The sequence below is a fragment of the Marmota monax genome, unplaced genomic scaffold, assembly GCF_021218885.2.
Source record: "Marmota monax isolate L192 unplaced genomic scaffold, Marmota_monax_Labrador192_F-V1.1 WCK01_AAM20220418_F8-fsc00393, whole genome shotgun sequence".
Taxonomy (NCBI): domain Eukaryota; kingdom Metazoa; phylum Chordata; class Mammalia; order Rodentia; family Sciuridae; genus Marmota; species Marmota monax.
In genome coordinates this window covers 520,327-535,159 of record NW_026692824.1, presented here as the reverse complement: position 1 = coordinate 535,159, position 14,833 = coordinate 520,327, and the positions used below count along the sequence as shown (strand labels likewise).

Below are 14,833 nucleotides of genomic sequence, written 5' to 3'. Positions count from 1 at the left end.
GGATCTACAGCAGAGCTACTTCCCTACTCCTGCCCCACACCAGGAAGACTTTGTTTACTGTAACTCTGGAGCACACTTGGCACCCTAGTTGGTTCTGCTCATTTATTCTCTTGCTGCTGCATTCAGTCTCAACTCTCTTTGTGGTTTGAATGCTCTGGTTTGGGGAACCAGGGGTCTGGGTTCTTTCCTAGATTTCCTTTTGTGTACCAGGCTTATGCTTAGTACTTTGAACACAATTTTTTCATATACTGTGTTTCATGTAACTAAGAATGAATGAAGTTACCCTAGAATGGTAGTAAGGAGGATAAAATGCTAGAGGTCACCTGGTCCAATCCCCTAGTTTTACTTCTGAGGAAATAAACATGCCTAGGCTTCTTTCGGTTGTATCATACCACAGAAGTTTTAAAAACCCTTGGAGGTAAGCATTACTCTCCCCAGATAAACTGAGGCCTGGAGTACTTAGATGACTTCTGTGATGTTGTCACAGAGTCAGAGGCAGAAGGCAGCTGTTGAGTCAAATGTGCTGAATCTTGTCACCTCTGACAAGAACAACCAGGCCTGCTTGACCAGGAGAGTCACAGTTGAGAGTGAATCCAATACAGCCAGGCTGTGCTCTGCTGACAGACTGAGTTTAGAGTCCAACTGCCTCCAGGACTGAACCAAGGCCAAACCCTAGAATAGCCTGCGGAAACACACGCAGAGGGAGACATTACACTCAAACTTTTTGCTCTTTTGTTTTGTTTTGTTTTGTTTTGTTTTGTTTTGTTTTGGTACTGGGAATTAAACCCAAAGGAACTCTACCAGTGAGCTATATCTGAGCTATATCCCCAAACTTTTTTTTCCCAGATTACATTTTTTATTAGAATATTATAATTAAACATTGTATTTGTGTTCCTTTTGACAAAATTATGCATATAAGGAATTTTATTTCAATCCCCATTTCTCCCTCTCCCTTTATCCCTCCATCTCTACTGTTCTTCTTTTCACTCCTTTATTTATTTTTGATTGGTACTTTCTACATATACATGAATGAGAAATTCCCTTTGGTGCATTTATATATCTATATATAATGTGATTCTGTTAGATTCTTAATGTATTTTTTCCCTGCCCCTTCCTTTCTTCCTCCCTCTCATTCTTCTATTTCTGCTTCACTGATCTTCCCCGGATCTTTATGTTATCTGATCCCCTGCCCAACTCCTTTCTTTCCCTTGTTTTGTTTTAGCTTCCACATATGAGAGAAAACATTCAACCCATTCTCTTATTTCACTTAGCATGATTTTCTCCATTTCCATCCATTTACCGGCAAATACCATTATCATTCTCCTTTATGGCTGAGTGAAACTTCATTGGGTATATACCACATTCTCTTGATTCATTTATCTATTGACAGGCATCTGGATTTATTCCATAATTTGGCTATTGTGAATTGTGCTGCTATAAACACTGAGGTGACTGTGTTGCTATAGAATGTTGATTTTAGTTCTTTTGGATAAATACCAAGGAGGATAGCAGCTGGGTCATGTAGTGGTTCCATTCCTCATTTTTTGAGGAATCTCCACACTGCTTTTCCAAAGTGACTTATTTGCAGTCCAATCAACGATATATGAGTGTACTTTTCCCACATCCTTGCCAGTATTTATTATTTATTTTCTTGATAATTGCTTTTCTGATGATTGAGATGAAATCTTAGTGTAGTTTTTATTTGCATTTCCCTGATTGTTAAAGATGTTGACAATATTTTCATACATTTGATGGCCATTTATGTTTCATCTTTTGAGAAATTTCTGTTTGGTTCTTTTGCCCATTTACTGATTTTTTTTTTTTTTTTTTGCATTGGGTTTTTTTAATTCTTTATATATTCTGGATATTGGTCCCCTGTCAGAGGAGTTGCTAGGAGAGATTTTTTTTTTTCCATTTCATAGGCTCTCTCTTTACACTCTTAATTATTTTCTTTGATGTATAGAAGTTTTTTAGACTGATGACATCCCATTTATAGATTCTTAGTTTTATTTCTTGAGCTTTAGTTGTCTTGAGGAAGTTGGTACCTGCACGTATATGGTAGAGTGTTAACCCTGTGTTTTCTTACAGCAGTTGCAAGGTTTCTGGTTTAATTCCTAAGTCTTTGGTCCATTTTGATTTGACTTTTGTGTAGGGTTAAAAATAGGATTCCAATTTCATTCTTCTACATGTAAATATCCAGTTTTCTGAAAGAATTAACATTTTAATCCCTCAGAGGACAGTCTCCAACTTCCCAGACTCACTCAAAATTGGCCTTCTTGATCTTGATCCGACCTGACTCGATTTATCTATCTACACTGATAGCCTGTCTAATTCTGGCTTCAATAGTTTGACTTCTTCTTTTCCTGTTTGTATCTCTTTAATTTCATTCTCTTGCCTGGTTGCTCTGGCTAGAGTTTGAAAACTGTATTGACTAGAGTGAACACCCTTATCTTGTTCTTGATTTTAGAGGAAAATCTTTTAGTTTCTCTCCATTTGGTATGATGTTGGCTTTGAGTTTGACATATATAGCCTCTATAATGTTGAGGTAAGTTCTTTCTGTCCCTAATTTCTTCAGTATTTTTAACATGAATCATTGCTGATATTTTATCAAAAGGCCATTTTTACTTGTATTGAGATGATCATATGGTTCTTGTTCTTCTATTTACATGGATAATTACATTTATTGACTAGTGTATGTTGAACCAACCTTGCACCCTTGGGATGAAGCCCACTTGGTCATGGTGGATTATCTTTTTATAGTGTTTTTGAATGGAGTTTGATAATATTAAGGATTTTTGTATCTGTGTTCATCAGGAGGTTGGGCTGTAGTTTTTGTTTTCCTAGATGTGTCTTTGTCTGGTTTTGTTATTAAGGTTATATTGGCTTTATAGATTGTATTTAGGAGTGTCCCTTCCCTTTAAATTTCATGGAATAATTTGAAACTGATGTTAATTCTTTTTTAAAGGTCCGTAAATCTCAGATGAGAATCCTGGGCTTTTCTTTGTTGGTAGGCTTTTAATTGCTATTTTGATTTCATTACGTTATATTGTTCTGTTTATGTTTTCTATATCTACCTGATTCAACTTAGGCAGGCCATATATGTCTAGAAATTTGTCACTGTCTTCCAGATTTTATAGTTTTTTGGAGTCTAAATTTTCAAAATAGTTTCCAGTGATCCTCTAGATTTCAGAAGTTTCTGTGGGCTTATTTGTTTGCAGAATCAGCTCTTTGCTGACCCTATGCATTATTTTTTGTTCTCAATTTTATTAATTTAGCTCTGATTTTTAAATTTCCTATCTTTTACTGATTTGGGGGTTTGGTTTGTTCTAACAAGTCTAGGCCTTGAGGTGGAACATAAGCTTATTTGAGATCTCTATTTTTTTTTTTTTAATTAGGCACTCGATGCAAAAAGTTTTCCTTTTAGTACTGCTTTGTTATTCCCAACCCTTTTTATTTTTTATTTTGAGACAGGGTCTTGCTCCATCACTCAGGCTGGCCTCAAACTTGTCATCAGCCTTTTGAGTTGCTGGGATTATAGGTGTGCACCGCTGTGCCCAGCAGTGCTCAGACTCTTGATGCTCCCTGATGCTTCTTGAGTTTTATAGGGAACCTCAGTGTTTTTAATCCTTTTGAAACCTAGAGGAGCAAAGAAAAGAATCTCTTCATTTGGTTAGGATCTTGTGGACAGATGTGCAGTCTGTGCACTGCCTAACATAGAAAATACCATGTACACGGTAGACATAGATTTATGTTCATTATGGCCATTTTCCAGCAGGTAATGGTTGATTATTCTATTAGTTGATTATTCTATTAGCACCTTTCCAACAGATGAAGAGAATACACACTAAGGCAGTACTATTTTCTCAGTAGCAAGGTTCAGGCTAGTGGCAGCCCTGCTCTTTACTCTCTGAACCTCAGTTTTCTCATGTATAAAATGAGTTGGTCTAGATTGATAAGATCCATTTTGCTCTGACACTGAATGAGTCGTGTAAGGGCTGATGATATTAATTGAATGCTGTAGTCACAGCCCTTTGCAGGGTGCCACCCCTGCCCCTTTGCTCTGCCTACCCTTAACTCCTGTCTGTTTTTTAAGGAGGAGATACCCTACCAGTGAACTGAGACTACACTGAGCTAAGGGCACTATGGCCACATCAGCCCCTCTGCGGAGCCTGGAGGAGGAGGTAACCTGCTCTATCTGCCTCGATTACTTGCGGGACCCTGTGACCATTGACTGTGGCCACGTCTTCTGCCGCAGCTGTACCACAGATGTCCGGCCCATCTCTGGTGGACGTCCTGTCTGCCCGCTATGTAAGAAGCCTTTTAAGAAGGAAAACATCCGACCTGTGTGGCAATTGGCTAGCCTGGTGGAGAACATTGAGCGGCTGAAAGTGGATAAGGGCAGGCAGCCTGGAGAAGTGGCCCGGGAACAGCAGGACACAAAGTTATGTGAGCGGCATCAGGAAAAGCTGCACTACTATTGTGAGGACGATGGGAAGCTGCTATGTGTGATGTGCAGGGAATCACGGGAGCACCGGCCACACACAGCTGTCCTGGTGGAGAAGGCCGCCCAGCCCCACAGGGTAAGCCCTCCTCACTCGGGAAGTACCCTCTGTCTTCCTTGGGATGCTCTTCACAATACACACCTCCAGAGGCAAGGCCTGGCTAAAACCCCTCTGGTGGGTTCTTACTGGCCCAGCCCAGAGCACCCATCTGTCTCCACTGCTTGTTTCTCCATAGGAAAAAATTCTGAACCACTTGAGTACCCTCAGGAGAGACAGAGACAAGATTCAGGGCTTTCAGGAGAAGGGAGAAGCTGATATTCTGGCTGCATTGGTGAGTGGGCCTTTAGGAAGCCATGAGCTAGTCATCTATGTGGGGCTGGATGGGGAGGACAAAGTTGATGGCATTGAGGGGGTGTGGGAGTAGCTCAGGAGGGTGGGCGTTGTGCTAGCAGGGGCAGGCCTGGGCAGTAGCCCAAGCTCCATATGTATGCACCAGCTGTGTGCTTCAGACTTTAGACTTGCTTCTCATCTCAAGGTGAGTAGTTTGTCTGGATATCAACCAGGGTCCCTGCCCTCCTCATGACTCTCACCTTAGCTGCAGGGCACATGTTGGCAACTGTGGCCTTCTGCCAGGGAACTAAGGAAGACCTAACTTGCTTCATTCTCCATTTCAAGGAACAGAGGAGAGATGTGATTTCCTGAGAGTGAAAGGCAGCCAAGAGGGCTTGGGAGGAGAGAGCTGGCTGCAGGGTAGGAGCTGAGAAGGAAGGGGTGAAGAAGGCTGAGCTGTCTAGGGAGGCCCAGTAGGTGGTTAGTGGATACAAAACTGGTAGCACTTTAGAGGTGGGTCAGGAGGGAAAAAGCTGACAAGATGGTTCCAATTTTCTGGGGGATTGTATGTACTGGGAAAGTAGACAGTAGAAGAATGTTGGGGCAGGACCTATAGCAAGTGACTAGGCCCTGGGAGATGGAGAAAGTAAACCTGAAGATAGCCCAGGTCCAAGGACCATCTGAGGGCCCCAGTATGCATGGATGCCTGCTGGGGGACTAAGGACTCCAACCAGACCCCAGTCCAGCCTCAGCAGGAAAGGACATGGTCCCTGAACAAACATTCTGTTTTCACTGAGGAAACATGATACAGTCCTGCTTGACAAGGAGCGGGTGCACGTAGACCTTTTATACGTTATGTTAAGATTCTGAAGGAAGGACTGAGCAGGCTTGATGATATTAATCAAGCAAAAGCAACACAGAGATTTTGTCCAAGAAGGAGAAATGTGTTAGCTCATGAGTAGGACATACAAGAATAGATAGTGGAATCAGTTCTGGTTGTGGTAGCAGAGTGAACTGGATTGATTTACTAGTCAGGTCTTTTGAGAATATTAGGGTAGACCAGAGCACTTAATAGCTTCTCTCATCTCAAGGGTTGTAGAGTTCACAAAGGGGAGTAATGAGGGGGAAAAGCTAGCCAGTGCACCTCTAATGCTGAGTCCTGGAGGTATTCTACATCCCAAGATGGAGGTGTCAGCCTTCTCCCTTTCTTCCCCTGCAGAAGAAACTGCAGGAGCAGAGGCAGTACATTGTTGCAGAGTTCAAGCAGGGCCACCAGTTCCTGAAGAAGCGGGAGCAGCATCTGTTGGACCAGCTGGCCACCCTAGAGCAGTTGCTCACAGAGGGTAGGGAGAAGTTCAAGACCCGGGGCGTAGGGGAGCTTGCCCGACTGGCTCTGGTCATATCTGAGCTGGAGGGCAAGGCACGGCAGCCAGCTGCAGAACTCATGCAGGTGAGTGACCTCACAGGGCAGGGAGCTGGGAGACTGAGGGTGTGTCCCGGCCTGCCTCTACAGCATAGGACCATGGGAGAATTGCTTTCTTATGGTGCATCAGTTTTCTTACCTGAAAACTGCACCTCATCTGAAACATGGAAATAGTAATCATATCCTCCCCTCTTATTCCAAGGGTTATGTGAACATAAAGTGAGATAACTGACATGGTGTCACTTCAAATAATAAATAGTTTACAAAGAGTATCTAAATAGTTAAAGTGTGCTATAGAAGTGGAAGTCAGGGTTATCAAGATCATCATTACCATGCTCATCACTACCCCCTGGAGCCCTCCTTGTGATAAATTATCAGTAGATACTTGTTTGGTGACAGCTTAATGTGGTTTTGGGATGAAGAGTGGGTTCGTGGCTGGGGTCCATGACAGCAGCTCTTGTCATGGACCCATAGTGTCTGGGAGGGATAGGCAACTGGGGGAGGGAGACATAGATGATGAATTATCCTCAGAAAATAAGGAGAAGAGCAGGTGAGGTGTCTAGGGATGCTTCCTGGAGGGGGTGGCTTTGATTCTGAGAGTAGGTTGTCAGATTAAAATGACTCCACATCGCCTTCCTCCTGGTACTTCTCAGAGAAGTCACTACCCTGACTCAGTAGCCTTTGGAGGGACAGAGGGCTCCATCTTTCCATCCTAATTAGCCAGGAAAGGAGCCATCTCGTGGTTTCCCCCTCTTGCATGGTTTAGGATGACTGGGCCTGTCTGTCAGCAATGGAACCACCAGGAACTCTAGGATAATGGGATAGCCCAGTAGCAAAGCAAGTTCCCCCATGTGTGCCAGCCCAGGCAGCATAAAGAGATGGCCTCTTACTGCCTCTCCCTGCTGTGGATTTGGACATACAAAAGAGGACATGCAAGGACTTCGCTCTTCTAATTCAGCCTCTACTGGCAAAATCACTGAGGTCCGGTATATAGAACGGATTTATGCCAGGCCATGGGGCAGGTCAGGATTAGGGTTGAATTCAAGCCTGGATGTTCTGACTTCCAGGTTCTCTGCTCTTGTTCTTTTCTCTCATTTTGTCCAAATGTGTGTCTGGCCCCCTCCTTTCCTCCAGATGTCATTCTGTTCCCTCCGATTTCTTTTTTGCAGGCTCTTTGGGTCACTTGTTCCCCCTCTTCTTCCCCTTCAGGGATGCACATCCTTTCTTCCCCTAGCCACCCACACCACATGTAGATACTTGGTTCCCAGTGTTGCAGAGAGAGACCCAGGGCTGAGGGCGCTAGTAGGGCTGAAACCTGATCCATCCCAGGAGTTGCCTCAAGGCAAAGGCACTGCTTTCACTGATTCAGAGCTTTCTGAAATTCTCCTTGCCATGGGTCAGGGAACCAGGAGAAAGGGGATGTCTGCTTAAAACCAGCACATGAAATATTGGCACTGGTGGGATTTTTTGTGTGTTCAGGTTTGGTTTGACTGCAAGGAAACTGAATAACTAATTCTTTAATTATTGTTAGTATTTTCCCAGAGATTATTTGACTATTAAGGGACAGCAAGAAAGAGAACCAAAGCAGGGTCCAGAAGTCTAATAGAGAAGCAGAGGTGAGAAGGATCAGTAGCAGGATAAAGTACATGAAACAGAGACCTTTGATAAAGGGAATGGAAGAGGAAAGAGTCCCTGGGCTGGGAGCATCAAGAAGATAGTAAAGGGTCAGGGGAATAGAACCCCAGTGTCCCAGAGGGACACTGACCTCCTCCCAGTCTGGCCCACAGTGGATCTTGCATAGAAAGTTTGCACCTCTGCTTCTCCCACTGTTGGTCACTGACTATACCCATGAAGACCCTTGCAAGTACTCTCTGAAAATAACCAGATAGTCTAAGGAAGCCAGCTTGTTCCCTCTCCATTCCCATTTACTACTCTCTTCTCCATAGCATATATCACTTACTAACATAATATGATATTTGTTGCTTCTTATCTGCTCCCCCTGCTAGGATGTCAGCTCTACACAGGTAGGGATTTGTGTCTCTTTCTCTTTTATTGCTGTCTCCTAAGCTTCTAGAACAGTGCCTGATATATAGGAAGCACTGAATAAAGATTTGTGGAATAGATGAAGGAAAGCAAAAATCAAATAATACAAAGTACTATGGAGGCTTTAAACTCACAGAAGAGGATCTAAACAGTGTTTCACAGGCACCCCACCCCTACTCACCCTATCCCACCACCAGTCTTTTCCTAATACAGACAGCACCACTTTCTTCCCTGCTGCTCAAGCCATGGCTTGTCCTCAGTTATCCTTGCCTATTTTAATCCCTTGAGTCTATCTCCAGAACATTCCTGGAATGTGCACCTTCTGTCTCCACTGCCACCTCCCTAGTTCAGGCTGTCTTCCTCCCTTTCTGGTCTACAGCAGCACCTCCCAGCTGACCATCCCGTATCACATTGCCACCCTTACTGCATTCTCCTCAAGGCAGCTAAGTGATTGGTCGCTTAGGGTTTGGGCCAGTTGCTGTACAGTAGCTCAAATAAAACGGAAGTTTATTTCTATGAGAGTCTATAGAGGTATCCATGAGGTCATCCAGGAAGCTGGATTTCTTCCATCTGGTTGTTGCACCAGCTTCTAGTGATGTTGTCCTTAGCAATGTGGTGAAAGTTGGGTTCATCACCACCATGTGGAAATTTAGTCAGGAAGAAAAGAGAAACTGAAAGAAATTTTCTTTCTTTCTTTCTTTCTTTCTTTTTTTTTTTTTAAAGGACTTGACCCAGAAATCATAGTCATTGCTTTCTTTCATATCCCATTGGCTGGAACTTAGTCACATGACTAGACATGGTTATAGGAAATCTGGGAAATGTAGTTTTCAGGATAGCTATATGCCCATGTGTAACTCAGTGGGTTCTGTTGCTAAAATGAAGACGACACAGTGGGTCCTGAAAGACACTTTGCAGTCTCAGCTGCATGTAAAGCAGATCACATATGTCATCCTTTTGCTTGAACCCCTTTCCACTGTACGTTGAAGAAATTCATACTCCTACCACCCATATCCATCCCTGCATGATCTGGCCCTGCCTCCTTTTCCAAGCCCTTTCCCATTTTTTTCTTACCAGTCATGTGGCTAACACTTTCTTGTTCTTCATACCCTAGCTCGTGTGTTTCCTTGGAGAGGTTAGCCCTGCCATCCACTAGTCGCTTCTGTCATTGTGATATTTTGTTTGTTATCTTGTTTTATCCAATGCTCCCACTACAGTATCAGTTCCATAAGGAAGGGGCCACATTGATTTTGTTTACTGAAGTGCCCCACCTCTAATGCAGTACTAATTACATGGGAATGCAGTCTTATTTGACTCACATTGGTGCTTATGTTTTTTTTTTTTTTCCTTCCAGGATACCAGAGACTTTGTGAATAGGTAAGATTTTTGTTTCTGTATTGTACCTCATTCCCCTGTACCTGTGTCCCCTCCCTTCTTCTTTGTCCTGTTCCATGTGAACCAGTGAGGAGTGATCAACCTGATGGTCTTGTGGGAAACAAAAGCATGATCTGGAGGACTACAGATTCCTTTCCCCTGAGCATGTCTCTGAGTAATTCCAGCTTCTTGTAATCACTGTCCTTGTAGAAACCCAACTTAGACAGAAGCCCTTGTATGTGGAATCTGCTGATGGACTTAAGTCCTGACTCAGGTAATTTCTGGGCCTCTGTTTTTGTGTCTCTTGATTGGAGACACAAAATAATCTGACCTTTCCTGCCCCTTTCATAATTGTCATGAAGATTAGGAGAAAAGTAAGAAGAGCCAAATCACAGGTTGTCATGCCTGTTATCTTCTCAGGTATCCACGGAAGAAATTCTGGATTGGGAAACCCATCACTCACATGGTTAAAAGAAAGACTGGAGAATTCTCAGATAAACTTCTCTCTTTGCAGCGAGGCCTGAGGCAATTCCAAGGTAAGGGTTGAGGAGAACATCAGGGCAGGAATCAGGGGGGGCCACCACATAGAGAGAGAGCCCTTGGCTTCTCCCCATCATAATCTCAACCTCCCTCTTTTGAGGGCCTCCTGATTGTTTTCACTTTTATTCTTAGGGTCTTGGGGATGGAGCTGTATCACAAAATTAGTACCAGCCAAGTAAGAAATGGACCCATATATTTGCTAGGCTTGAAGGTCATCACTATTTTTTTTTTCTCCCCAGGAAAGCTGCTGAGAGACTTGGAATATAAGACTGGTGAGTTGAGTGTATAAAGAGTTTTCCCAGATTCATCTCAGTTAAAGGAAACTCCCCCTACAGAAATTTTGGCTGCCGCCTGTCAGCCCAGGTAGCCCCCCTAATTTCCCAGCTGCAGTCTTGAAGTCCCATTCTCCTTGCATTTTCTGGCCAATCTTCTACTCTTTAGTCTGCCTTAGGGCCTCTGCTTGGTGTTGGAATGCTCCTCTGCCCCATGTTATTCTGTCCTCACAGGTATTACCACCAGTCTTTTCCCTGTGGCTAAGTTTCTTCTTGTCTGCCTGACCACGTGGTCCTGTATTTGGAGCAAATAGCAGTGGTGGCTCAAGGTCAGAGGCCATCCCTGCCAAGGCCAGTGCTATGCTCCCTCTCAGCCCTGCTGCCAGGTTGCGCACTGCATACTTCTAAGGGATAGAGCAAGATATCAGTAGCAGCCCTTGGATTATGTAGTGTGGCAGCCTTTCCATGGATACCATCAAGACCCCTTCAGTTATGCAGTGTGATAGCCCTTTTCACCTTGCCACTTACAGTTACTTCTTCCCTTGTCCCCACAGTAAGTGTCACCCTGGACCCACAATCAGCCAGTGGGTACCTGCAGCCATCAGAGGACTGGAAGAGTGTGACCTACACCAGCCTGTACCAGAGTGTCTACCAGCACCCCCAGCAGTTTGACTGTGAGCCAGGAGTGCTAGGCAGTAAGGGTTTCACCTGGGGCAAGGTGTACTGGGAAGTGGAGATAGAGAGGGAGGGCTGGTCAGAGGATGAAGAGGAGGGGGACGAGGAGGAAGAGGGGGAAGAGGAAGAGGAGGAAGAAGAAGCTGGCTATGGGGATGGATATGATTGGGAGACAGATGAAGATGAAGAATCACTAGGGGATGAAGAAGAGGAGGAGGAGGAAGAAGAAGAGGAAGTTCTGGAAAGCTGCATGGTGGGGGTGGCCAGAGACTCTGTGAAGAGGAAGGGAGACCTCTCTCTGCGGCCAGAGGATGGGGTGTGGGCGCTGCGCCTCTCTTCCTCAAGCATCTGGGCCAACACCAGCCCTGAGACCGAGCTCTTCCCAGCACTGCGGCCCCGGAGAGTGGGCATCGCCCTGGATTATGAAGGGGGCACAGTGACTTTCACCAATGCAGAGTCACAGGAACTCATTTATACCTTCTCTGCCACTTTCACTGGGCGCCTCGTCCCCTTCTTATGGCTCAAGTGGCCAGGAACACGCCTCTTGCTGAGACCCTGAGCCTAACACCTGTTCTCAGCCCCACACCCGTGGATGTGTCACTTCTCTGAGATCCCAGGACTCTGATAGGGGAGGTGCCTGGCCAGAGCACCTGGAGCAGGGCAGAGGAGGAACCCCATGGCCACTGCCACGCACCTCCCCATCACGGTGGCCCTCAAGACTTCACTCAGTGCTGTCACTCTGTCTGTAATGCCCTCATCAGGCTCTTCTGCCTCTTGCTGGTTTCCTGTGGGACCTTCTGACCCTGAAGTACTTGAGGGCTCCCTTTCTCCTTTTTAACTACCCTATGCTCTTATCTTTGTGCTCTCTTTGTTGAATAAGGGGCCAAGGAAGGATTTTCTGGTCCAATATGGCATCCTGCGCCAGCTAGTCTTGGGAGGGACCATCATTTACACCTGAGACCCATTTTGTTGCCCTCAAACCCCTTAGGTTTCCCTTGCCAAAATTCACTCAGCTGTCCACCTTCCCTGGCATTTTAAACAAACCTGCTCCCACCTCAGCTCAGATTTAAACATACATGAAAATGCTAGAAATAAACTGAAAAAACACAGAGACTTCCCAGGCCATTTAGGTTGGCTGCCTGGAATGCTGGTAGGAATTATGTTCTCACAGAAGGTTCAGGACAAAGTCCTTTAAAATCAAGCTGGGTGTATGAGGTTTCCATAGCTAATAGGTGGGACTCCCAGAGCCTTGGGGGAAGGCTTTGGGATAACAACTGTGATAACAAGAAATCAACTGTGTGGATTGGTCCTTGTGAGGGGACTTTGGGGTAACATCTGTGATAACAAGAAATCAACTGTGTGGATTGGTCCTTATAAGGGGAATTTTTTTTAAAAGATCTAGAACATCTTGTTCTTGATTCCTATATCTAAGAACACCAGAGCAGATGCCCAAGACAGCAAATCCTCCCCTGCTAAGGGGACTCTCATCATTTTTTCCAGGGGTGTTAGGCTTCTGTCATTGGCCACTCAAGAGTTCAAGCTCAATTCTCTGGAGTGGAGGGGAAGACAAAAGCTGTGAGGAAAGGGAAGGAAAATAGGAGTCCACATCAAGCCTTTTAGATCCTCGTGTCAGGGAAGAGATCAAGGTATCTCCTCACTGCCTGTGGATCCAACCCTTGGTCCAAATGCCCCTAGTTCGCACAGTTTAACACAAGCTCACTGCTCTAGCCAAAGTGTTGTCCCAGTTTTTTGTCCTTACCAATTTAAGTGTTCCACCAGTCCCCTGCTTACCCAAGCATTGATTCCTCCCCTCTGGAGGATTGATTGCTCCCTTCCACTCTGGTTCTCAGTGGTCTCTTAGCCACCATATTGTCCCAGAGTGGCCTACTTTGTATGTATCACATGCTGCCTGAGTCACATGTACATCTTATTTCTGTATCTAGTTTGTAAGCTCCTGAAGGGTGGATATCATCCCTTAATACTTCTCTTATAGTCTCCATGGCACCTAGTGCCGTGCTGGGCACAGAGTAGGTGCTCAATAAAGACTTGTTGAATGAACAACCTGGAGATAATGTATATATTTATTATGACATAGAGGTCACCATACTTATTTTGGCTTCAAAGAGCTTCTATTGATACTAATATCCCAGAGTTTTCCTTTGTTTCTAGAACTCTTGACTGCTTTCTATCTTCTCTGCACACATACTATCCTTTCTGTAAATCCCCAAAGAAGAGCCTTCCATAGACACAGATGGTTTCACCTTGTTCTTCCTCTCCTGTAGTTCCTTCCTTGAGCTAGGTCTAGCAGTAAGTGATCCACCTTGAGAAGGGTGGTAGCAGCTGGTATACCCATATTCTTGGGAAATTGATGCCCCCAAGAAAATGCCATCTATAGCCAGTCTTGGCTGCATTCAGTATTTAGCCACTTCTAAATTTTTGAAATTGCCATTTTAAAGACAGAAACAGATTCTACAAAACTACCTCTGAGATGACACTAATGGCAAAGAGCATATTTCCTCCCTGTACTCCCATTTGGGGACTCAAATTTTCCATTTTTATTTTTTAATGTGCATAGTTTAGTATTTTATGAACTATGCCTACATAAATGATCAACTTTCTGTAGTGCTTCCAAAAAGAGCAATCCCCTACTTCATTCCTCTCTCAATAAACCTGGTTCATCTTTTTAAGCAGACTATTAGTGTTTATTTTCATTTCTTAATAACTTGAGTTTAGGGACTTATCCCCTGATTTCCCATTGTAAGGGAGGAAGATTTAGTTTTCTGCCCTCAGTGTACACACTTTCCCACCTATCCCCAGCCCTTCAATGTGGTCCTAACATTGAATAAGTAACCAGTCTGTCCATTATTATGTCTGAGTTCCTGCACAAGTTTTTGTCTTCCCTGGAGTCAATAACTGCTCTCCCCACCACTTCTGCTTTATTTCCTGTGACTTTATTACTACTCTAACCCCTCCCCAGTTGCTAAAGATCTCAAGATGCTCTTATAATTTTGTCTGATGCCTCTCTTCTGAAGCCTCCTGACCTTGAATCTGGAGCCATTGCTCCCTCACCTGTGCACAGCTTCCTGCATCTCCCTTCAACATCATATTGAGGATCCTGGGTTGGCTGCATTTCTTTGTCTTTTGTCTTCCCTCCTAATTTACTTCATTTTGATGAAACATCATCTAGTAATTTCCTGAGAAAAGGTACCTGTAAGTTAAATCTTTTAAGTTGAATATCTGGAAATATCATCCCACTTTCACAATTAAGAGTTTTGCTAAGTAAAGGATTCTTTTTTTTTTTTTTTTTTTTTAAGAGAGGGGGAGAGAGAATTTTTTTTTAATATTTATTTTTTAGTTATCGGCAGACACAACATCTTTGTTTTTGTATGTGGTGCTGAGGATCGAGCCCGGGCCGCACGCGTGCCAGGCGAGCGCGCTACCGCTTGAGCCACAACCCCAGCCCCAGTAAAGGATTCTTGAGTGGAAATAATTTTACTTAGGAATTTCAAAGGATGGCTCCACTGCCGTCTGGCTTCCATCTTTGCTGTTGAGAATTCTTGTGGACCTTGGTTCCTGATCCTTTGATTGTGACATGCTGTTTACTGGAGGTTTGGGGGTTTTATCTATGTCCTCACTTAGATTTCTTGATGTGCCTTTGTATGTTTTTCCCCCTCCTT

The 14,833-nt window shown here is 44.2% G+C and overlaps 1 protein-coding gene across 2 annotated transcripts in view; it reads left to right on the top strand.

The window, feature by feature from the left end:
• Window positions 1–13,843, top strand: part of Trim26 (tripartite motif containing 26) — a 28,035-nt gene extending 14,192 nt beyond the window's left edge. For both annotated transcript variants that reach the window (XM_046448527.2, XM_046448526.2), the window contains exons 2-8: window positions 4,094–4,580; window positions 4,738–4,833; window positions 6,052–6,282; window positions 9,650–9,672; window positions 10,090–10,205; window positions 10,449–10,481; window positions 11,036–13,843. In XM_046448527.2, the coding sequence (XP_046304483.1) occupies window positions 4,143–4,580; window positions 4,738–4,833; window positions 6,052–6,282; window positions 9,650–9,672; window positions 10,090–10,205; window positions 10,449–10,481; window positions 11,036–11,715 (1,617 nt within the window). In that variant the 5' untranslated portion in view covers window positions 4,094–4,142 and the 3' untranslated portion in view covers window positions 11,716–13,843. The remainder of the gene's footprint in view (window positions 1–4,093; window positions 4,581–4,737; window positions 4,834–6,051; window positions 6,283–9,649; window positions 9,673–10,089; window positions 10,206–10,448; window positions 10,482–11,035) is intronic.
• Window positions 13,844–14,833: the final 990 nt, after the last annotated feature.